The 23,654-nt window shown below is 34.8% G+C and overlaps 2 protein-coding genes across 5 annotated transcripts; one reads left to right on the forward strand and one right to left on the reverse strand.

Moving 5' to 3' along the window:
* The first annotated feature begins 9,789 nt into the window (after nt 1-9,789).
* LOC107166585 (uncharacterized) lies at nt 9,790-19,881 on the forward strand. Of its 4 annotated transcripts, XM_015515312.2 has the most exons (9): nt 9,819-9,948; nt 10,499-10,650; nt 12,529-12,609; nt 13,120-17,003; nt 18,006-18,236; nt 18,940-19,053; nt 19,113-19,207; nt 19,262-19,371; nt 19,446-19,881. In XM_015515312.2, exons 3-9 carry the CDS (start codon nt 12,545-12,547, stop codon nt 19,606-19,608), a joined length of 4,662 nt encoding a protein of 1,553 aa, XP_015370798.2. In that variant the 5' UTR covers nt 9,819-9,948; nt 10,499-10,650; nt 12,529-12,544; the 3' UTR covers nt 19,609-19,881. The 4 variants fall into 4 exon arrangements, with proteins under 4 accessions (XP_015370801.2, XP_015370798.2, XP_015370800.2 ...); XM_015515314.2 differs by lacking the exons at nt 9,819-9,948; nt 10,499-10,650 and having other exon boundaries at nt 18,946-19,053; XM_015515313.2 differs by lacking the exons at nt 9,819-9,948; nt 10,499-10,650 and having other exon boundaries at nt 18,009-18,236.
* Nucleotides 19,604-23,446, reverse strand: LOC107166587 (gastrulation defective protein 1 homolog). Its single transcript, XM_015515316.2, has 4 exons — nt 23,318-23,446; nt 21,835-22,427; nt 20,713-21,164; nt 19,604-20,600 (listed from the first exon to the last, which is right to left on the reverse strand). The coding sequence occupies exons 2-4, from the start codon at nt 22,405-22,407 to the stop codon at nt 19,901-19,903; spliced, it is 1,725 nt and encodes a 574-aa protein (XP_015370802.2). The 5' UTR covers nt 22,408-22,427; nt 23,318-23,446; the 3' UTR covers nt 19,604-19,900.
* Nucleotides 23,447-23,654: the final 208 nt, after the last annotated feature.

The following is a 23,654-nucleotide window of genomic DNA, read 5'->3' on the forward strand; positions in this document are numbered from 1 at the left end:
AGATTTAAATGCTGTTCCAATTGATGTTCTTTTTTTATACTTGTGGTGAGCTTGAACTCGGCTGCGATTCGTATTTTAATATTCGGTACCTAGTGACTACCTACTTCCTATATTATTGTATTTTATTCTATAGAATGGATTTTGTAGACCAAACGTCCAAAGGAAAGACAATTATATTTACTATTACAATTATTACGGTCAACTATAGTTAATTTCTATTCTGAATTCGTGAAAATATATTATGTTGACAAAATCTTATAGTAAATGATAGGCAATTAATAATACTGAAAATATATAATAATAGGTAAGTAATCATATTGTAATTATCTAGAAGTTTCATTAATAATCTAACCACCTATTATTTTTTATTTTATTTTTTTATGACGGCCAACTAAAATGTTTAAACAACTCAAAAACAAACATTTGTTTTAAAAATAAAATTAAAGTACGAAAACACAAATGGATAGGATACTACAACTGAATAACATGACGTACAGGACATGATGGAATTGGAAAAGAGTTGTTGATGACTTGTCACGGGGAGTGCAGTGCATATATACTGCGGGATATAGGTGCACATTTTAGTATCTACCTACTCACTCATGATAGTATATTATTATACGTTCTACTCGATTTTTAAATACCAAATAATGCTACAAAAATCGTGTTATGTTAACCCTTCTTCCTGCTCCACCCGTTTAGATATATATTCATTATGTGACAGATGTAGGTATTAATCGTATATAATAATAATAATAATATAGGCACCGGACGTGCACGTGGACACTCGCCAACACGCCGGGTGCGCGAGTCTAGACGCTCAGCTGTCACGACTCACGAATAATATTATTATTGTTGTGTTTGTATTAATCGTGTGTTAAAATAATATATGGTTTAAGTATTTTTACACTGCGCGTGACGATTTCATACGTTCACAATTTGACACGTTTTTTCGGCCACGAACACATTATCTATATTTTTTACGACTCGTCGTATGATACGCATAGAAATAATTAGAAGTAGAATTTTATGAGTTTATGCGTTGGGTACGGAGTACGCTTCGTCAGATTCAGTGCAGTACTTCAGGTGTTTTCTATCTACGGTTTTGATTTCAGTCACTGCTTTCTATAAGTACTCGCGTTAAAAACTAATATTACTGCAATCGTTAAAATCGTTGTACGACATGCACATAGCCCATACTATAGGCACCTATTGGGTATGCATTAAAAAAGCCCACGAAAATACCTATATCGGTTTGCGCCGAGTCATTAGTCCGTGTTTTCTCCGTAATTATCTCATCAAAAATCGGCCGTCGTCGACTGGTTTGGTCGGATATTACGATTTGTATACTTTTACCCGAACCCGTGTTGTATACCTATATAGGTACGCCTACTACAAACGTCTTGTTCGATATACATAATTGTATTATCATACACGAAATAATTTGATAAGTTCTGCAGTATAGGTAATTGCAAAAAATAAAAGTGAAAAAAATAATTAGCAAAAGTGAAAGAAGTTTAAACAGCATAATATTTTATAATAACACGAGACTCGTATGTCTTGTAGGAAAATAGATTTTAGTTTCGACATCTGTAGATACCTACCTACTTACCAACATATTAAAAGCCTCAGACAAGTATATTTTAACACTTGACAAAAACATAATATACTATACGGCTATAATCTATAATTATTTTAAAGCGAGTTACATTATTTTTCACACATTATTTCATATGCGACGAACGGGACTATTTAATAGACATCGTTTAATAGAAGATAAGGATAGGTGTATAAACTTATTTTGTAGTTTCATCTACTATTATAATTCTAATATAATATAAAATACCTATAATCTTTATACAATCAGTCTGCAATATTATTTTGTACACCTCGTACATTATAGGTACTTAGTATATTCGCTTAAGGCTCCGAGGTTAACTACTGCAGGCTATCACATAGATATATTAAGAAAACAATTCATTTAATTCAGTTAGCTTACAAATTATAATATTGATTGAAAACTCAAATACTTACGTAGTATAATACTAGGTTAATTAATTTCGCGATATTGAAATTATTTATTTAAATAAAAAAATTGAAGGAACCCGTACAAAAATATGACTTTTAAGTGGTTATTAAATCTATCAAATTTAATTTAATTTAGTTCATTAGACGACTTATACATATCTTTTACTTATAGTTTATTTATTCAATACTTATTTATAGTAATAATATTGCTTAATCTTAAATTACATTTTAAATACGTAATACACATTATTTTAATATAGTACCTATATGTACTAGTAAATCTAGTATAGCTTAAGTATATTGTAATACTAGTACAGTAGTACGTCATATACGATTTAACTCATTGTCCAACATGTGATTTAAAAAAATCGAATATAAATTCGTCCGTGTATAATGTATACAACTTGTAATTATTATGTGTCTGTAATTGTGGTATAATTAACTTAATTGATTATACCTCTTATTATTATTCTGCTTTACAAATTGTAATACTTTAGTTCAAACTTTGGAACAAAAAATGTGATTGCAAGATTATATACTAATGTAATATTCTATGATACAGTATTTTAGTATTTATAAGAAGTATAACTTATTATAGGCACACAATATTATTCTGAATACGGTAAGCTGTGACCCTGTGAGAGTTAAGCCGTTGTTATAATTTAGAAATATATTTTCGTTAAGCAACTAAAAGTAAAGTGGTGTTTCTATATTTTATTCAAAGATCAAAACAAATATTAAATAATACTAATAATGATTAATGAGTAATACCTACTAATTGATTTACTGTTTTTATTTTATTTATTATAACCCATTAAAACTATCTCGAGTTGTTTTACTCGTCATAATATTATATAGGTACATTTTATGACTCAGATATTTTTTGAGAATCAAATTATGAAACACCTACGCTTGTTTTAATATACAAAGTAACAGGTATAACGTTTCACACTCCCCTGAAAGACTTACAACTTATTAACACTAAAAAATGAAAATAATAAGCGTATACAATATTTGCATTAAATTAACATAAAAATTACAATTAAAGCGTGGGTATCAAAAATAAATAATAATAGAGTATTATTTGTATAAAAATCTTGGTGCAATGTCATCAACGTTTTTCAAGACGTCTAAACTCTATATTATACTATAATAATATGGTATGTTATCGTATAATGTATAATATATTTATGTATTATACATAATATTATAAAAATAAATGAAATTTTTCACTAATTTATCTAGTCTAATTACAAACAAATATTTATTTATACAGCCATGAAAAATGAATAGTATGAATGTAATGCAATAATATATAATCAGAAAACACGTCATTTTTCTAAAACGACGTTTTTGTACGAACATTTATTATTGAATTTAATTTTAATGTCCATTTTTAAACTTTTTTAAACTAAGTCATGATAATTATTATAAGAAATTATTTAAACCCACCACGCAAACTAAAGCGAAAATTGTGTAGAGACCTATTAAATTAGTAAAGGAGGTGTTACCATTGTGATTCTTCCTCATCACGTCATTCATGCTACTTTATTCTGGTTTTTTATCTTATTTGCTTATTGTAATTACTGTGTACAGATTGTAAATTGTCTTTCTTAATAAAAAAAAAAGAAAAAAGAAAAAAAATTATTTTGAATTCTTATGTGCATTTTAATAAATAAAAATAGGTATAGAATTAATAATATAGATGTTCGGTTTTATCACCGGATGACATTTTTCTTCATACATATAATAATTTATTCATTCTTTAATTATATTTTCCTATTACGTCATATAATTATATTATATTATAAATTTTATAGATAGTTTAAAAAAAACAATGTAGGTAATATACTGATTTATACAGTACTTTAAAAATATATTGAGTAAAATATTAAATATAGAAAAACAGTTTTCATTGAATAATAGTTTCATAATAGGAAAAAAAACTTTTATTGATTACTGTAGTTTTTGCTTTTTAGGACTTTGTTGGTCGTGTAATACTGCAATGACATATTATATATTATATAAGTAGGTATACAACTTCAAATATATGAAATAACAGAACACGATTTTATTGTAAGATAAGTGAAAACCTTGACAGTTATGATACTGTTTCAAGGACTACGAATAACGTGATATCCAATATTATTGCAGGCCAACAAATAACGCAAGGACCTTTGAAGACATTTTTTTTTCTTAAAATACATTTGTGTACGTTATTCTTAACTAAGGTTAGAAGTTCTTAACTTAATTCATAGAATAAATCTTTTTCTATCAATACTCACAATAATTATAATGTTGTTATGAATAATACATGAATAATACTTTATTCATTATTACAGTATCTATATTACTATAGTGAACCAATACTTGTTACTGCAGAGTGCAGTGCTTGATTCTCAAGTGCTTATGATCGTGGGGGACGCAAGGGGGTGATCGGATATAACTCTTTTACTTTTTTATTATAATCTACAAATGCCCCCAAACTGTAGGTTTAGCTTAACCATATCACGAGCTACTAATCTGATTCAAATCTGAGCGCTTCTTGTAAGATTAAATTCAAATTTAGGAAAAGTTGGTAAGCACTTATTAAAACAAAAATTAAAGAATTTTGTTATTTTGTTGTAATACAGTAATACTGAAATGTTTTTCGTGAGAATTTGAAACTTTTAATGTATATCATTTATTATACACACAATAATATATCATTTTAAAATGCAATGTTTTCAGTAAAAATTGATTCTACCTACTACATTACTATAATAGTAATATAGACAATATAGTATAAAATATGTATCATAAATTAGGTAAAATACTTAGTAATATGGTAATAATATCGTCTTCGATCAAAATCATTTTTCGTTTATACAATATTTACAGCTTACAGAATATCCATCAGACCATTACGAGTTAAATACTCGACACATATGTATATAGTGTTCACTATAATGTAATATAGATGCACCGCATCACGCACACTGACATCTATTGTCAAAAATCTTAAAAAGCTTGATTTTGTAAAATCCATGTAAACTATACAGCGCCGAATTGTTGATGACGCAAAACATTTCTAATGCGACAGTAACGTTGCGTCTATTAAAAAGTCTATAGATACAAAAAGCGTTTGACGCGTTGTCGAGGAAAGCAGTTCAGAAAAATACATATATCTTCAGTTATTTGTGCCTTAAGCCTCAAACTCTATTAATGTTGCATTTAGACGTACGAGTGATCCATTCGATTAAAAAAATTATTTAAGAACTTTTCAATTTAATATCATTAAGTCTGCACTAATCTCGCATTCACAAAATGTAAAATAGGTTTTCAAATCCAATTACTAACACAAAATCATTTTCAATATAGAGGATCCGGAGACGGCTTGTGAAATACATATGATGACAAACTGCATATTTCAAATAATATCTTTTGAATATCTGTTAAAAAATACGTAATACCGCTCTCATTACCCGCTAAGAAAGTATTTAATTGTAATAAAAATGACAGCATAAATTGAACGATTGAACAGTTTAAGACTTTGAGAGAAGTGTATCATAAAAATATGAAATTTAATATTTTAATACAATATGAGTACCTACATTTAACTTCGTGTATATATAGATGCATAATCTATGTTACTGTAGTAATAATTTTAACTGAAGTCTGCAAATAGGCAATAGTTAATTTAGTGGTTAATGATGTCATAAAATACAATAGTAATAACAATTATTGTTGGTTGTGGGTCATTAAAGAATAGCATACGTATATAATCCAACGACATAAAATAATCAACCAACTTAAATCATATTTTATATTCACAATATACATTACAATGTTATACCTCCTATCCAGCAACATTTCGGTGAGTAAAAATAAACTCACGCTATTATATACACGTGGCCTTAATGTTATATAAATAAATAATAATATAACTTTTGATTTTTGCTTAAACTAAGTGAAAGTTTGAAAACAAAATAATAAAACTTTATGATAAGATATCTTATAATATATATTATCATAAAATATTTAAAAATAGTAAGAACAATACACATACATTGTATACCTGTTTTTATGCGTTTCGTACTTCGCTGGGTGCTTATGTTGTAGAATATTGTGGACTGTTCGGGACGACTCGGTAGACAAAAACCACCGGTGTAAGCAATAGAAATATATATGACATCGAATCCGAACGTCAAGAAAAAACGAAAAAGTTTGAGATATACAAGATAATAATAACCGAAAAGTAACGAAAAAAAATCGATATTATACTGACAGACCCCGATGAATAATTTATGGTATTATAGATGGTTGTCGTTGTCTAAACATGATATTTTAAGTAATTCGTTATTATTTATAATTGTTCATACAATTGTTTTTTTTCTTCTTTTTAATGTCAATAATAGCTATATACAATAACTTACAGTTCACTACATTGATTGCCGTATAATCTACGCACGATCGTGAGTGGAATATTTAAGATTTCGCAGCCCTGGGAACACATTTTCGTCATACTCCTCGTCCGTATCTCATGTAAAATAGTATTATGTTTAACACAATTTAATTTACTTGTTTTACAATACATACTCGTAAATTCAGCATTGTGCAGAGCTAGAAGTACCTATTATGAAATACTATTTACCGAACATTAGAAGGACTTTTATACCATATAAAGGTATAAATGTATAAGAAGAATAATAAATAGAAGAAATATGTTATATCTTATATACACGGTATTAAAATTGAATGTTTAAAAAATATACATAAAAACTATTTATTGTGTAATTACTAATTAGTGTAATAATATTATAGGTACCTATTTATTCGAATATAAATTAACACAAATAAGCTAAATCAGATTTTTTCGATATGCTTTTGTTCTCGAAACATCTTCAATCATATTGTCATAACTTGAAGATGGTGTCAACATTTACTATGTTTTTAGTATATTCATAAGATTTAAGCGACTGTCGTTCATAGTTCATAGACGATCTAAGATATAATTTAACTCTTTTATAAGTACCGAATGAACGTTCCACCGAAGTATTTAATGCAGTTCAATGTTCAACACAATACTTAACCGAAGTGACGATGTGATGATGTGAACCACGTACGGAACATGTCGAAAAAGTTTATAATTAAATTCGATCGTTGCGGTCGAATGCCAAGCAAAATAATAAAAGGAGATATACATCCAACGTCTGCGAGACGAACCGAGGGATAACCGTAACAATGCATAATAATATGCAATATTATGAGTTATAATATTTAAATTATTTCAATAAATATAATATACACAAACATAATAAATGCTACGAACTAATGCTGATGGGTACAGTAATACATACAATAATATAAATAATCTGTCTATCCTAGTAAATTATATTCCTATAAATAATTTATAATGCAGTTGAGAGTTATCTGAAATATAATTTATATAGACCATTTAAAATGTTGGTAATATTAAAATTCTATAAATAATTTTCTATTAGTGTATTATTGTTTTTACAACTATATTTAAAACGTTTGTTACCTATAAGCTATAAAATAGTACGAATTTAAAATAAAATATGTTTTTATTGTAGACATATTATGGAAGGAGTTTTATTTTGTTTCTTCCTCTCTTAAACTTAAAACTTTTACATTTTTAAATCAGGTATTTTTTGGACGTACCTACATAGCAATTGGACGCATTATAAGAAATTATATATGGATTTGTAGAGAATACAACATTATTATCGATTTCTTTGAAAAAAGGAATCGTATATTGAATCATTTAAAAATTCCACTATTCGGTTGAAAAGTAAATACTTGTTGTTTGGGATTTGTAGAAATCCGTATAGATTGGCCACAGTTTTACCATCCTTATATTTCATTTGTGTGAACATGGCCATTTGCTGTTTAATTTTTTTCTTAAACGCCTATTGTATAATCAGCTTTAAAGTTGATTTTAAATTGAAAAACTCGATAAGCAGGTATGCACTATGCAGGTATTGTATCCGTTGTCATGGTGTTTGATTAATATAATAAATAGCAGGTAAATATAAATAAGATTTCATTACATTAATAAATTATTAACGAGTGTTGTAATTATATACCAATGTCTAATATATTTTAGTTGATACCTATGATATATCCATTATAATATATTTAAATTATTTTAAAGTATTCAGCATAAAATATTACACAGCAATTCTTTCTCTTTCTCTTTTTTTTTTTGTTAAAAAATAAACACGTCTTTTATATAAATGGAAGCATTTACCTATGTTAAGCTTAAGTAACTTATAGAAATGCTCGAATGCATGAATAATAAATTATTATATTTCTATAATATTAAAAAGTTAAAATAAATAGTTTAATCAGGCAACCTGTAGTATTAGAGTTCTCCAGTGAATTTTAAGATGGACAGAATAATACTATAAGCGAAAAGCACTTTTTTTTGTATAAAAGAGAGGTAAACTTTCAGCTCGCAAAAAATATTAAAGGGCTGTATACAGTTGGCGAGCGATGTGTGCAGGAGGCATATATGCCTTCAATAGTTATATTGACATTGGTATTGGTAGTGGTGTTCTATTTCCGAATATGCGTAAAATAAAATATGATGTGCTCATCATAATCGTGTAGTTACGCTCTTCATATATAATATGTCGCTCCTTCCCCTTACTGCATGAATAATGTTCCTATACGCTACTCCGTTATAGCATGTTTGCTTAAGAAACGTCAGCGTATACACGGTCACACGGAGGTTATATCAAATCGATTTTTACGAAAACTTTATGTAGACGTCGCCATCGGAGTTATTCACGGGCAATTTTTGCACCATATTATATTATTATTTTGGTCGCGGTCGAGGTTTCCGAATGCATAACCTTAAAACCGTCTGCCATCGTAGTAATGCGTCTTCGGATCCCCGCACCCCAACTGCTGGTGGTGAAAGGGGGAGGGGGAGGAGAGTGATAGAATGATAAATGATCTATAGTACACGTCGTCTCGGCAGTCGGCAATGTTTCCGCGTCTATTTATAGGTAACGGAACCATGCGTACGCACACATTATTATGCATGTGTAGACTATACTCGAATACGAGGTGTTCGTAAAGTTCCGGACACCTTGACGTATTGATCCATATATTAGGTACAATCGAATTTGGTATCTGCGAATAATCGAAATTGAAACAATAACGCGAAATAGGTTTATTGAACATTCTACACGTCATTCTGTGGTCGGTCAGTCGCCTTCATAAAATCATAACACACACACACTCAATAACACGTCCACCAAAGCACCTAATTTAAGTTCCAATACGATTATTTTGTTTACAGAGTGCAAATAAATGTCCAATTCAAAAGTTCAAAATAATTCGATGTAGGTATAGTATGTTTGAATTTGAATTTAAAAGTACTGATTTGAAAACGAGCGTCGAGGATATACATAAATTATAATGTATTTCGTGCAGTAACAGTGAGTTCGAGTTACGTTTTCAGAAAAGTGTTAGTAATGCCACTGCAATGATGCTAGCCGACTGAGACGGCGTCTAATGAGTCCTATCAATGCCATTATTGTATTTTTTTTTTTTTAATTGAACTTATTGCAAATTCGTCTCCATACGCACTCCGCTCAGGGATTAGCCCTCCGGCTGCATAGACACGGCTCGCATGCTCTTCGCGTCACCCTGTACAAAATGCAATACCCGCACGCACGCACTACGCACACGCACGCCGATACACGCGCGTCATGGCGGCGTTGCACCGCTGCGACGCGACTCGATGAAAAGCGCGTGCACCGCCGCACCAAAAAGCGCGTGCACCGGCGGACCCACGCGCACAACGTCCCGACGGGCGACGGTGGTGAATCGTCGTGTGCAGCGGCGGCCAGGCGCCGGGACGACTGTGCGAAAACCCGTGAAAACCGTCAAGTCGGTAACCGGCAGGTAAGCGTACCAACCGTATACGAGACATTATATTATTATTGAATTGTATATTATACACTGACTCGGTTTTTAAAACATTCAAAGTTCGAGTTTTTTATCATAATATATATTATGTATATTATATTATATTATTAATGTGTGATAATAACACTAAATAACGATCGTGATCCGTAGTCGGTGCCGATAATTAAACTTAATTTTATTATTCTATTATTATTAGCATATTATTTTATCGATCCCCCACGTGGTGGGTACACACTTACGTTTTTGACCTCGACGACGATGACGTATTATATACAGACTATATTTAATATAATATTACGGCGTCTTTACCCCTAATCGCGGCGGTCATAATACCTATCACAGCTGACTACGAACTACCGCGGACGGATTTCAAAAATGATCGTCGTCGCGGTCGATCGACACTTTCAAAAGTCGTTCCGTCGGGCTGGTGCGTCGTCGTTGACTCCTCGCGAGTCTGTACCATAAGGACATTTTTCACGCAAACTCGAGATTTTCGAGCAATTTCAAAATTATTAATCGTTTACAGTAAGTCCCGCCCGACTATAGAGCACGTCGTACGATATCGTTTTGTCTTATGCGATTTGCCGACGCACGAAATGCAAAAATATTGGCCGAGGTCTGCTGCAGTTTTCGACGCAGCCGTTATCTTCCGAACGTTTGACGTTTAGACAGTCATAGGTAAGTTTAATTTAATATTAATATACATATTATACATCCCTATATTGTCATTTTTTTCGAATTCTTCTTCTTCTTCTTTTTCTTCTCCTCCTCCTCTTCCTTCTTCTTCTTCTTATTCACGGACGATATCGCAACAGTCGTGATAAATTATATTTTGTATACCGTTTACTGTCGAACGACACGGAAACCTTTCCGATTGATATTATATTATACTATTTGGTCCTATGCCTGTGCACGAAATGGCATAGTTCATTATATATAAGTAAAAAAGTAATTGTGTTTGCTTTAAAATAATATCGGACGGGACATGTATTGTTTTTTTGTGCACATTACACGCCGTGCGACTGATTACCCGCCACGCAATACGCCTACCCATGTTATTATTATTATTGTTATTTGGTTTACTGCAGCTATTATTTACGTTAAACGAAATGGCAGAGCTTTGAAAAAATCGTATACGAAATCGTAGATACACTTGATACTTATATATATATTTTAAATCGTATACGCCGGTCGTAAGGGAATGTCTCCAGAAAAGAATATTAATAAATATGCGATACGATGTTTATATACCTACGAAAAAGATTGATGGATGAACCCGCTACAGACTTTTGATTTCGTGACGCGAGTACATTAACCTCGTCACCGTGCACTTGGTAACGGGCCATAGTTGTGTAATATTATAAAGTTGTTTTTTTTTTCGTACGTTTATTATTTGGGTCGCGAGCAGTTAAGTAACGAAGCGGCGTATAGTTTAGTTTTAAAATCTTCGGGTAACACTGCGATAAGACGGCCACTGTGTACGTCATGCAATATTATATTTGTATATGTACATATTATAGCCACATAAAACATATAATCAGATATACTTTAATACCTACATAAGACCACCGCACCAATCTGCATAAAATATTAATTTCTACTTCCTACGACGATATTTTTTTACCCCGGCGTCTCCCGTTGTTCAGATACGTAATTTTTGTGTATAAAGATAAAAACACCGCTCGATGACCTCGTGCAGGATACTTCTCTATGATGTATAGGTATACTAGCTGTTGTAGTGTAACACATAACAATATAATATATACATACGTGTTTAAAATGTCCGAAGCACCAAGCACGACTGGCTGTGGTCTAAAATTTGTTGTATACGCGACGGGTCAATATAGGTCAATCAATGGATGGTTTCCTCAAGTCTCACTAAATTATTACACTCGCGCGCGCGCCAGTAGAATTTCTTTGAAACGCACGACATATTGATATTGTCTATACTTTACAGGTACCTATCTATTAACCTGCATATATTTTATGTGTGTCATAATTAGTTTAAACCGTCCGGCGCCCCAAATAATCACACTATTATATTATTATTGTTGTTGCTGTTTGCCGTGGTCGGACACGATAATAATATCATAAATGTATATATATATATAACATAATATATCTACTGCTGCGTCTGTATCATCATCCATACTATACAATCTGGCGCCACTTCCTCCAGGCCGCACGCGTTTTCCAGCGCTTTTATAAATACATTTCGTTGTTTTGTTTCACACGCACATCTGGACAATCTCTCGGCGCAAACGATAATGCCGATACGGAAAAAAACAAAATATATATTTATAACGCGAGTAGAAACAACAACAGACTATATAGGGCTCGTAACTATAATATATTATAATATCCCGAGATGCTCATCACTCGCGTAAAACGGCGTAAGAACGATGTCGCGTGTTCCGTCCGTTTCTGCGCCGCAGAGCTTTCGAAAGCGGTGACTTTGCACTAGTGTTTCGAATAGGTTCCCCAATAGCGTATATAAAGTGACATTAACTAATTTTCGTTCTAATTTTTGTGAAACGTCTATATTTTTTTTTCCAGTATCGACACGCACAGCATGGACGTCTTCTCGAAGGTCGGTCTGTTCCCGAAAAAACACCACCGCTGCATATCGTTGGAAAGGTAAGACACGTCACACGATATACGTGTCAATACTGACAAGCGTTCTAGGCCCCTTCCCCTTTCATTTAAGTAAATATCAGTGGGATCAAAGGGGCTGTTCGTCCAAATGTATTTGCTGAAATTAATGTATTGTCACGATTATAAAAAAATGTGTGTTAATTAACCATGACTATTTGAAAAACACGCATAAACGATTTTCAGTATTAACTAAGAATTTTAATATTCCAATAGGCAATAGGTAATCATAAATAGCACCTCGAGTACAAATTAAATTTGAAATGAAAATCTCAATTGCGCTTTGCGTTTCGAATTTTGAATCATCAAAATACATTTGAAACCATTAATATTATTCGAAGAAAAATATACATCCCGCCAACCCAACACCCGGAACGAGGAACAAGCTGTCATTTAATAGTTTTTGGTCACAATACTAACCTAACTAACCTAACCGTAACTGCCTAGTACTCTGTACTTGCGTTCTCATTATTTATTTTTTTTTTACGATTTCAGCGGCCAATCATCGACGAAAAAATCATGTCTGCAGAAAACGCCATCAGACCCACCGAGATTTTTTCCACGGCGGTACTCGACGCCAGAGCTGGCGATGAGAAGACACGCGCTCAGGCATCAACAACGCGACGACGGTGTCCCGCCCGGGCAACCGATATCGAACAAATCGTGTCAGACCGACATCTTGGGATTGGACAAATACTTGCAAAGGCCCACGGGTAATGTGAGCCCGAGAAACGATTCGGATGCAATCAGCTCGGAAGCAACGGTGGCGGCGTTGAGGGCGTACAAAAAGCCGTCGAAAAGGCCGAAAGTCCGGTCGGTGGCGGTACACTGCGAACGGCGGCGGCTATCGTTCGCGGCGTTCAAAGGGTGCCAAAAGTTCAAGCACATGTACAAGCGCAAGATATCGTTATCTCAACCGTCGTCGGCGACCACCTCGACGGACGACGGTCGGCGCCGGAACAGCAACGTATTGCCAAAACTGCGGCCGGATCGGACGGCAGAAACGGAGAGACCGGTGGCCGCCAACAAGGTGAGCGTGGCCGTCAAACTGCCCAGGATACCGACCAGGGACGCGCGACCGGAAACGGACAGACCCGACGACGGTGGTGGCGTAAGGACAAGACTGGCCAGACTGACCAGACCACAGTCGACGGGCAGTAGTGGTGACGGGAGTGGTGACCGGAAACTGGCGGCCGCGTACTTCCGGGCCAAATCGGCTCCGAAAATCTACTCGCCACGATTTAAAGCCACAGCACCACAGTCGTCGGACCACGAACCACCACAATCGACGGTTGAGACGAGCTACACGGCTGACACTACGCTCGACACAACGTTTAACCGACGACAGTCGGTCGACGCCACGTCCACGATGACGGCCACTACGGCGGCCGGCACTAGGACCGTATCAACGTCCACTACGTTCACCGAACCCGGTTTCCCGATAGTGTTCAGTTGCGAGAGTGTTCTCCGGCACCCGTTGGAAGGGGGTTATGTGTCACACACCGAGAGCCATCGATTCAGCGTGCACTACGTGTCGGCTGACGCCGCCAGCTCATCGGTAACGGCCACTTCGGATACTGATCGAGATAGCGGCCCATCGTTGGTGTTTACGTCAGCTGGCGCGTGCCAAAACGAACGATGCCTGACTGGCGAATCCGTGTCCGTCACACTGGGCGGAAAACCGGATAGCACGGCAGCGGCGTCCACGTCCACTACTGGTGTGACCGGCGAACGGCGTCTGGTCGTCGAACGTTGCGCCGACGTACATAGGTCGAATGACGACGTGGCGGCCGACCGTAGTGCAGGCGATATAGCAACCGACCACGGGACCACCGAGACGGCCAACAAACAAGGTACCACCGATACGGCTACAGACCGAGGTACTAGCGAGATGGCTGCTAACCGTCGAACCTGCAAAACGGCCACTGACAGCGGAACCTGCGAAATGATGACCGCTGAAGACGATGAACAAATCGGTAGTGAACCACCACCGTCACCACCATCGCCGTCATCAACTTCGTCTCCGTCGTCGACTTCTTCGGTTAGGTACTGTTGGCCGGTGGACGAAAACCACAATCCATCGATCAACATTGCGAAAACCCTGGGAAATTCTAAATTCGATGTCGTACGGAAAACCGAAGAATTTTACATTTCGGTAAGAGGCGACGGTGCCAACGCGTTTGAAAAAGCTGCACCGCCGACGGCAGTCAATAAAACTATTGATACTTTGGGTGTGGCCGGTGGGGGAGAGGAGGGCCATGAGCTCGAATTGCACGCACGCACGGACGATGTTGACGACGGCATGCCATTACAATCCGACGAACGAAATTATGAGCGGTTGACACAAAACAATCAAATAATAGAATCCAGCCGTACCGTTTCGAATCAGTCGCCGAAACCCGACGACACGGAATCGGTGCTGGTGGGTCGACAAAACGATTTGGGACCAATCGAAGGCGATAGTACGCACGCAAACGTTGCCGAGCCTATTGAAGAGGAGTATCGTGGTACGACCAACTCCGAAACCACTGTTACAGAACCGCAGCAACCAATCGCGAACAACCTTCTCACCGTCCCGTCAGATCGTCGTCTGCGATCTGACGAGGATCCGGTCGTAGCGGATATCATGGCGTCGCGGCGTCGTAACGAGATGCAATATCCCGAGTCGTCCGGAAGACGTGCGGTTGCGGGTGAGGTGGAAAGGAATCAACGCGCGGTCGGTCCACTCGAAAACGGACGAACCGTGCAATCGAACAGACCACAAATGGATGCCAACAAGCGCAACATGCCCAACAGACTCGACGACAATATTAGCCGCAAACGAGACGACGACAACATGGTCCGTAAAAGAGATGACGACCATATTAACCGCAGAAGAGACAACGACCGGGATGCCGATCTTCGTCAACCCGGACACCTGCAACGTCAGGTACATGGTTCGTCGTCGGGCACGACGCCTGCCCAGCACTCGAACACGACGGCCGGGCCTAGGAACGCAGTGAATGACCAACAGCAACCCGGCTACGAACCGTTCGAAAAGCGGACGAACGGACTTCAAGACGGCGGCAGACGTTATGTCCGCGAGTGGAATGTAACGAACGACTGTCGGGGATGCGCCAACGTAAACGTGAAAAAAAACGTGGCGGAGAGGTCAGAAGTATGTGGCTCTGACGGCCACGACCACAACGGTGGACAATCGAACGACGTCGGGAAGAAACGGCATTCGGTTTCAAAACGGAGATTGGAGTCTGTGGCCGAGGCGACGGAAACTTCGAAGCAGCAGCAGCAGCAGCCTCAACAGGAGTCCAACTACGTGGGTGGATGTCTGTTCAGCGACTCGTTCAATCGCAACAAGAAACCTTCGCAAAGGTACGGAGAACGCGCCGAGTACGGTTACGGATACTACGACAGCGATTCGAAAAAAGTGAACTTCTCGTCGAAACCCGACAGCCGGTACGATTACTATCGCAGCGAGCACGTGCCCAAAACTGGCGGTCACAGCCCCAGGGATGAGGATTGCACAGTGTTTGCGGATTGCGATTCCCATCACGGATCAACGGCGCAGCTTCCTTACTATTCGCACCTGGACAGCAAACGTACGTACGGCGGTGAAAGCGACAGGAAATGTACCACAGACATCACCGACGATTACGACGATGACGACGACGACGACGACGACGACGAGAGTCTCACCGACAGCCTGGAAGACGGGTCCAAGTACGAGGGATCGGCCGTGTCGTATTTCTTGGCGCTTGACGGCCAAAAGTCTGCGGTGACGTTCACTCTGAAGATGCCCGGCACACTGGAGAGCCGACTTAACCGGCGCCAGAGTCTGCTCAAGAAGCACCTGCACGTGTCAACGACGGTCCGAAAGTCGGCGGCGGCAGTACGGGTTCGGACCCGACACAAGGGGTGTCAGACGCTGTGGACCGTCGAGAAGGGGGTTCAAGTGCAGCGGGGTTCCACGGCCAACATGGACGACCGCAAGGCGCTGGAGACGCTGCTGGCTGGGTTGGGGCGCAGCCACGTGTCCGACAACCAGATTCGGTTGGTCGGTGGCCGGAAGATGGTGTCAGAGGGCAACCAGACGGAACAACCGCCCGCGGACCGGCACACCCAGACTACTAGGGACGTGGCCGCGGGACGGGAAACGCCCGAATGCTGCGCGGTGGCCGGGAGACAGGGCAAGAATCAGGTGCATGCGATGAAAAAATTTTCCTCTGACAACGCTTTGATGGTGGGCGTGGTCAGGCAGAACAAGTACTGCAAGGGAAAAGAAGCTTTGGACGGTGCCAAAAACGATAAATTGCTCACGCTGTCCAAAGGTTGGATCAACTTTTACACGCTCAGGGCTGACAGTGCGGACGCGGAAGCACAAGGTATAATAAATATTATTAAGTCAAACTGTCGCTTTTCATTTGTATAGTCCATAATACAGTAAGTTATATACAGTAAAGAAGATCTTTTTAACATGCTTATATAAGATATAACTTTAAGCTAAAAGTATACATACGTTCAAATTATGAGTTTTGGAATTTTTAAAAACACTTTGAAGATTATATTTTCGAATAATTGAGATTTTTGTACCCCTTAATCCTGGGCCAATACAAACTAGTAGTTTATTAGATAGTAGTTTGAAACTATTATTTAAAAAAGTTTAAAAAATGAGTTCCCTTTTTACACTTAAAAAATGTAAATAAACCATAAGCGAAATGTCTGTAAATCAAATTAAAATTAATTATCTTTACTATAAAGTACAAAAATTATAATTATTTTGAAATCACTTACTATATTTTGATTTAGATACACAACAATTAAAAATCATCCGCTAAATATTTTCCAGTAGAGAGGTTCTTATTTTAAAAATGGAAGTTCGTATCACCACATGAGAACAGGAGTAACAGCAGGACACTCTTTAAGTAGTACATAAAATATCAGGAATTTTAAAATATGGTATTTAGACCTTAAGGTATTCTTAAAAAGTTAAAAATAACAATTTTAATGAGTATACTATTAAAAAGTACAATGGGAGCATGCTTAAAAATAATAAAAATCACCCTCTATATAATAAAGTTGGTATCGAAATTGACAAAAACTAGAATGAATGTTTTTGTTTTTTTAATAAAACGTTTAAACGACTGTATAATTTTTGTGAACTAATCATGAGTATGTTATATCATTTTAAATGTTTTATATTTTACTAACATCAAAACGGCTGATATTGGATATAATAATTTTAGATTAGATTTAATATTATATATATGCCTGCGTGACGTAAAAATGGTTTAAAATTTTTATCATTAATAATTTTGAAATCAATAAAATTTTAAAACATCGGTAGGTAGGTACATAAGACGCAACACTTTTGTTTTCTACTCTAGTAGAATTTAATGATAACGACGATGAGGTGAAAGCCGAAGATGACAGCCAACAATACACTGTACACGTGCAAGCCATCCCCGAACCTGCCGTGACATTGCCCGTGGTGCACGTTCCTCATCGCAATAATACTCATCTGCAATTGCCGAAGACGTGTGGTACTGCAGCTAAACATTTACCGAAACTTGTGCAAACGGAGACCAATAACAATCATCGTTTTCCGTCGCATTTAGGTGACGTTTAAAGTTTTATGCATTTATTTGTAAATATAGCTATATATGATGACATAATATTCATACAAGTTATTAGTTTGGTATACCAAATACGTGTTCAAAAAATGTTAAAAACAAGGAAAGTAAAATATATTATACGCGCCTACGTAGGGTGTACTTTCAATTTTATCCAGTGCTCGGCTTGGGGGAGGGAGACGCAGAGAGACGGTACCCCAACTAATTTTTCAGAAATTTTAACGCATCCCTACTTTTAATTATAAGGGGAACTCAACGGACGCATCATAATTCCGTATTTTTTTTTTTAAATGCACGTGATAACATCATAATTATTTTTTATGTAAAAATTTGGATATTAAATAGTTAAAGAGATGTAGAAGAAAACTGTTGTCCGAAAAGGATAAAATTGGAAGATAGAAAGAACATTGGTATATATGATAAATTATGGAACTATTTAAATAAAGTTAAAATTAATTGCATGCCAAAATATCTTACTGTACAGAAGAGCATTTTTAAAGTTAGTTCAAAAGCATATAACCTATCTATTTTGTATATCTCATTCATTATAAGTCGTATCAAATTAATTTTTAGCTTAAAACATGTGCCATTGCAAATTTATAAGGTATATTTGAAAAAGTTAAAAAAAAAAACATCATAGGTTGAACCTTTTAACCTTTATCTCACAACTTATTTGATTTACATGTAGCAACAGAAAATGGTTGGTGTGTAAGTGTGGATGGTCCGAACAACATGCACATGAAGGTTTCATTACTACCAGATAAGGCAGGCATAAAAACATCGGAACATTTTGAGCCAAATGGTAATTGCATTTGCATAAAAGAGTATCATAGTTTTATTGAGTATTTAAAAAATGTTTAGACGAAAATAAACTAGATGCCAGGAGATTAGCTTTACAAAGGAAGACCAACTACATTCGCAAACCTTATAGAAATATGAAAAGAACACAATCAACGGTAAATCATAATATTTAAATTTTTTTCTAAACGAATATAGGAATTCTTGTTTAGCCTAGGGACATGTTCTCTGCAGATGTTTCACGAACAGAGTCTGCCTTGTCAGCCGAAAGCAAATATATTGAGACAATTGACACGCAACTACTAATCCACAAGGCTCGAAGGTATGGTTGGTCACATTTTAATCACGAGTTTATCATCATGAATCATGATTAATAGCGAATAATTATTTGAACAGGCGCTTAAGTCAAGAATGGGACACAAGAAATCAAAATAGAGGTTTAACTGAATCAGTTCAATTAGTCGTTACAGGAGATTCGGTTTCCAGTAGAACATCTCAACATTATGCGACTAGAGGACATCAGCATTGCTCATTCAGACGACAATCAAGAAGAATTTAATACATTTTTTATAAATTATTTATAATAATAATTACTATTTTATACATGTAGGTGAATTAGTTACTAACTAGAAAAACTTATAATTATTCACAATTACACATTTTTATATAATTCAAACTTTATAAATTGTCTTAAGAATTTAAGATATTTCATTAAATACGTTATTGTATCGTTATTATTCTTAGAATGAATGCATTTCATATAGAATCAATAACTAAAATTGTATTGTAGTATTAAAAATAATAAAATTATTGTTTTTTTTGTGAAAATGTATGTCAACAGTTATTCTTTATTACTCTTTGGGTTTTCCAATAGCAAATTTAATTTTCTTTTCTTGTGGTTCATCTTCTGATTCTTTCAGTACAGCTTTAGGTTGTGTCTTAGCGTATGCAGGAGTAATCCAATATGGATTATCAGCTGCATCTTGAGCATACTTTAAAATCGCCTCACGTGGATCTTGATCATCTTCTACTCGTTTGCTTAATCCCAAATTACGTATAACGTATGAACTAAGGGTGCTACCTGATGCAGCAACTCGACCACCTTGGCCAGACTTGATTGGTAAATCTGGCCTCTTTGATTTGACTGGATCTAATCTATCTTTGTCAATTCGTTTCTTCAATGATTTATTTCTGTCTTGTCTAAACATTGGTAGTGCATGAGGTGTTATGATTTGTTGTGTTGGTACCATTTCCATTTGTTTGGTTTTAGTATGGGCTTTCGAAGCACATAGCATTGCACCTCTTTGACTGTTTACTTTGTCATAGAATACTTTCACAGTTCCATCACCACAACCTGCGAATAACTGTTTAAGCTTAGGGTGCCAGTATACCTTTATGGAATGTGTTTCAGAAACTTTAACTTTTTCAAAAAGTTCAAACGTATTGGTATTGTAAAACATTAAATGTCCTCCTTGTTCTTTGGGACGTACTGAATGACCAGTCACTACTATTGAATCATCTGGGCTAAAACAGCAGTCAGTTGTAGAATACCTATGTAATTTAAACAAAAAATATTATTTAGTAATTAATTTTAAAATTATTATATGATACTATGTTCATACAATTACATTAAACAATTTAAACAATCATACTGTTGACATACCTAGAATAGAGCCCATCAACTACATGTATAGGTTTCTTAAAGGCTCTAATGTCCCAAAGTTTCATTGTTTCATCAATACCTTCACCGCGAGTACATATTAATGTGTCTCTATAAGAAAACACAATAGAAGAGGTATCTGAATTATTTAAATGAGCATCTCGTATTGTAAACGTAGCGTTCACAAAACTTGGTTTTCTGGTGTCCCAAACAAGAATTGATCCATCCCTACACGCGCAAGCCACCAATTTGCCATCGTTACTATAATTGCAAGTAGTTGGTATTGTTCTCAATCCATTTTTGGCTCTACATTTAATTATGCTCTTATGTTTATCTTTTTTAGTCATATCCCAAATACGACAAGATCCATCTTCTGAACTGGTTAAAAATTCTTCTTTTTGCCTCGGATGCCATGTACCACAAGTCAGTGGAGATGTATGACCTTTAGTACGCACCTAATAAAAATAATTACCAATTTAATTTCATAGTATATGAATTGTTATAAATAATAGGTACTCTTTAAGTTTACTACCTACAACATAAGTTAATTTCATTAAGTATTCTACCAACAGATTCTAATATACTAATAAAAAATATTTTATATTACTTTATACATAATTTCAAGTTAAAAATTTTAAGTACGACTTTGTCAAAAATTCAAAATAATTGTTTATGCCAATTTTAAAAAAACTCCTCAAGCTCATCAATATTCCACATGGCAATGATCTCATGTTGCTACTACTTAAGTTGACTTTTTGATATTTTTTTCTTGATTCTATATATTTGTTTTCTCTACTATCATTATGACAATATATTATTTTATAACCTAACATAATACACTTACCGCAATTTAAGTTCCACAATAATCAAAAGTTACAATATTATATTAATTGTTTATAAAATGTTTTCAGTTTCAAAATATATATATATAGTTTGTTCTTAAATATAAAATAGAATAATTAATTATTTTTCCTATACTAAATTATCAAATATGTGTGTAACTGTAGGTATTAACATTGATTATACATACTATAAAACATGGTATTAGGTAGAGTACTTAAAACAAAAATATGTTATGTAGGTAGCATATTTAATGATTATCTAATAATATTATGAATCAATTACCATATCTGAAATGTACTGGTCACCTTTGACGCATTCCCAAAGTTCATGACCATCTCTATCTAATACTTTAGCTTGAGACATTCCAGAAATTACTAAAAGGCGGTCTCCAGTAGGTGAGTATTTTAAAAATTTGATTGGATGGTTGCCACAAGGAGTTAGAGTTCGGAAACTCTGTAGTGTTTGATCCATACCAGCAAAATCCCAAAGTCTCACGTCATAGTCAACAGAACCACTAGCCAACCTGACTCCTGGAGGATCTATACAAAGTGCAGAGACTGCTTTGGTACCGTGATTTAAAGATACTTGACTTTCTATTGGAATTTTTCTCTGTTTCGAATCATCATCATCATCATCATCGTCGTCATCATCATTATCGCTGCTATCATTGTCATCATCACTTTTGTCTTTAGTACGAGTCATTTTTTCAACTTCTTTATTTACCATGTTATGATCATCTGTAAATGTATTTTGTGTACTTTTTTCCGATAGTTTTAATTCATCGGGTATAGGTGGCCCAATATAATCGTCTTCATCTTCTTCATCGTTTATTTCATTATTTTGGTTGTCAGCCATTATAAAATTTCAAATACAATCTGAAATCATATGAACAGTTAACATATAAGTCATATTAGATACTTTAAATTTTTAATGAAAAATAGAGATTCTTCTTTACAGAAACATATTATATTATACTATTAATTTGATGAATTTGCAAAATTAAATGTATATACATTTACCTTAAACTTACAAATATTTTATCAGAGTTAATAAAGTTCACTTTAAAATTATTTATTAATTTTGTAATAATTCATAGACAATTCTAGACATTGTTTAACTGAAGTTAATAATATAAAAATTCTTTGAAATATATGTACCTACATTGTAGAATGAAGTTAACATTTTACATTTAAAATAGATAGGTATAAGTCAGCGGCATATTTAGCAATATCTTATAAGAGAGGGGGACAACAATATGAATAATTATATTCACAAACAAAAAATTCAAATAATACATAGTTATAAATCATAATCCATATTTTATCTCAAAGTTATGAAATAAAAAAGCATATAATAAGGTGAATGAGTAGGGCACAGTTGGAACAAATTCACAAAATATTATTTATATTACAATAAAGCCGAATTTGGCTCGAAGAAAATATACAATCTATATTGTAGGTTGAGATGACAAAATGATTATTGGTTATTTAATTTGAGGGAATAAGCCACTCAGTAATGACATTTTCAGTTTGATTTAATTAATAAATGTTAAATAATAATTGCATGAACATTAGTATACAGTAGACAGTTGTAATGAGTATTACTAAAATTCATTTTATAAATACATCCAAGTTTATTTATACTAAATTATACTATATATGTAAGTTTAGCTATATTATTTAACAATAACGTCAATAACAATTCACTTAAGATGATATATCATCAAACTAAAATAGTTACTAAAGTCTCAATAGTAAATACTTACTAAAATACTAAATAACAATTAACTAAAACTTATAAGCTTATTATTAGATAGGTTTAAATCTTGAAACTTGAAATTTCATATCTTCAATCTTGTATTATGATTTTCTTATCATTAAAGTACTAACAATAAATTATTATATAAATATTAAATATCAACAATCTCGTTCTGTCTTATCATAGAACAAAATTGACGATCTGATATAATTGAACTGATATAATTAAAAATTGTCAATCGCTTAGTAATTAGTATGATTTAGGATATTTTTCAATAATTTGTTAAGCAAATAACTTATATATCAAGTAATTATAATTATTTAAATTTTAATAATGTTTATTTC

The sequence above is a fragment of the Diuraphis noxia genome, unplaced genomic scaffold (genome assembly GCF_037042655.1).
Source record: "Diuraphis noxia isolate RWA-SAM2 unplaced genomic scaffold, SU_Dnox_SAM2 contig0004, whole genome shotgun sequence".
Classification (NCBI taxonomy): Eukaryota; Metazoa; Arthropoda; class Insecta; order Hemiptera; family Aphididae; genus Diuraphis; species Diuraphis noxia.

Coding starts and splice junctions, on each gene's coding strand:
- LOC107166585 (XM_015515312.2), top strand. CDS start 12,545: ATGGACGTCTTCTCGAAGGTCGGTCTGTTCCCGAAAAAACACCACCGC. Junction 19,054..19,112: donor GGAACATTTTGAGCCAAATG/GTAATTGCATTT, acceptor AAAAATGTTTAG/ACGAAAATAAACTAGATGCC. Junction 19,208..19,261: donor TGAAAAGAACACAATCAACG/GTAAATCATAAT, acceptor ATTCTTGTTTAG/CCTAGGGACATGTTCTCTGC.
- LOC107166587 (XM_015515316.2), bottom strand. CDS start 22,407: ATGGCTGACAACCAAAATAATGAAATAAACGATGAAGAAGATGAAGAC. Junction 21,165..21,834: donor ACCAGTACATTTCAGATATG/GTAATTGATTCA, acceptor TATTTTTATTAG/GTGCGTACTAAAGGTCATAC. Junction 20,601..20,712: donor GTTGATGGGCTCTATTCTAG/GTATGTCAACAG, acceptor TAAATTACATAG/GTATTCTACAACTGACTGCT.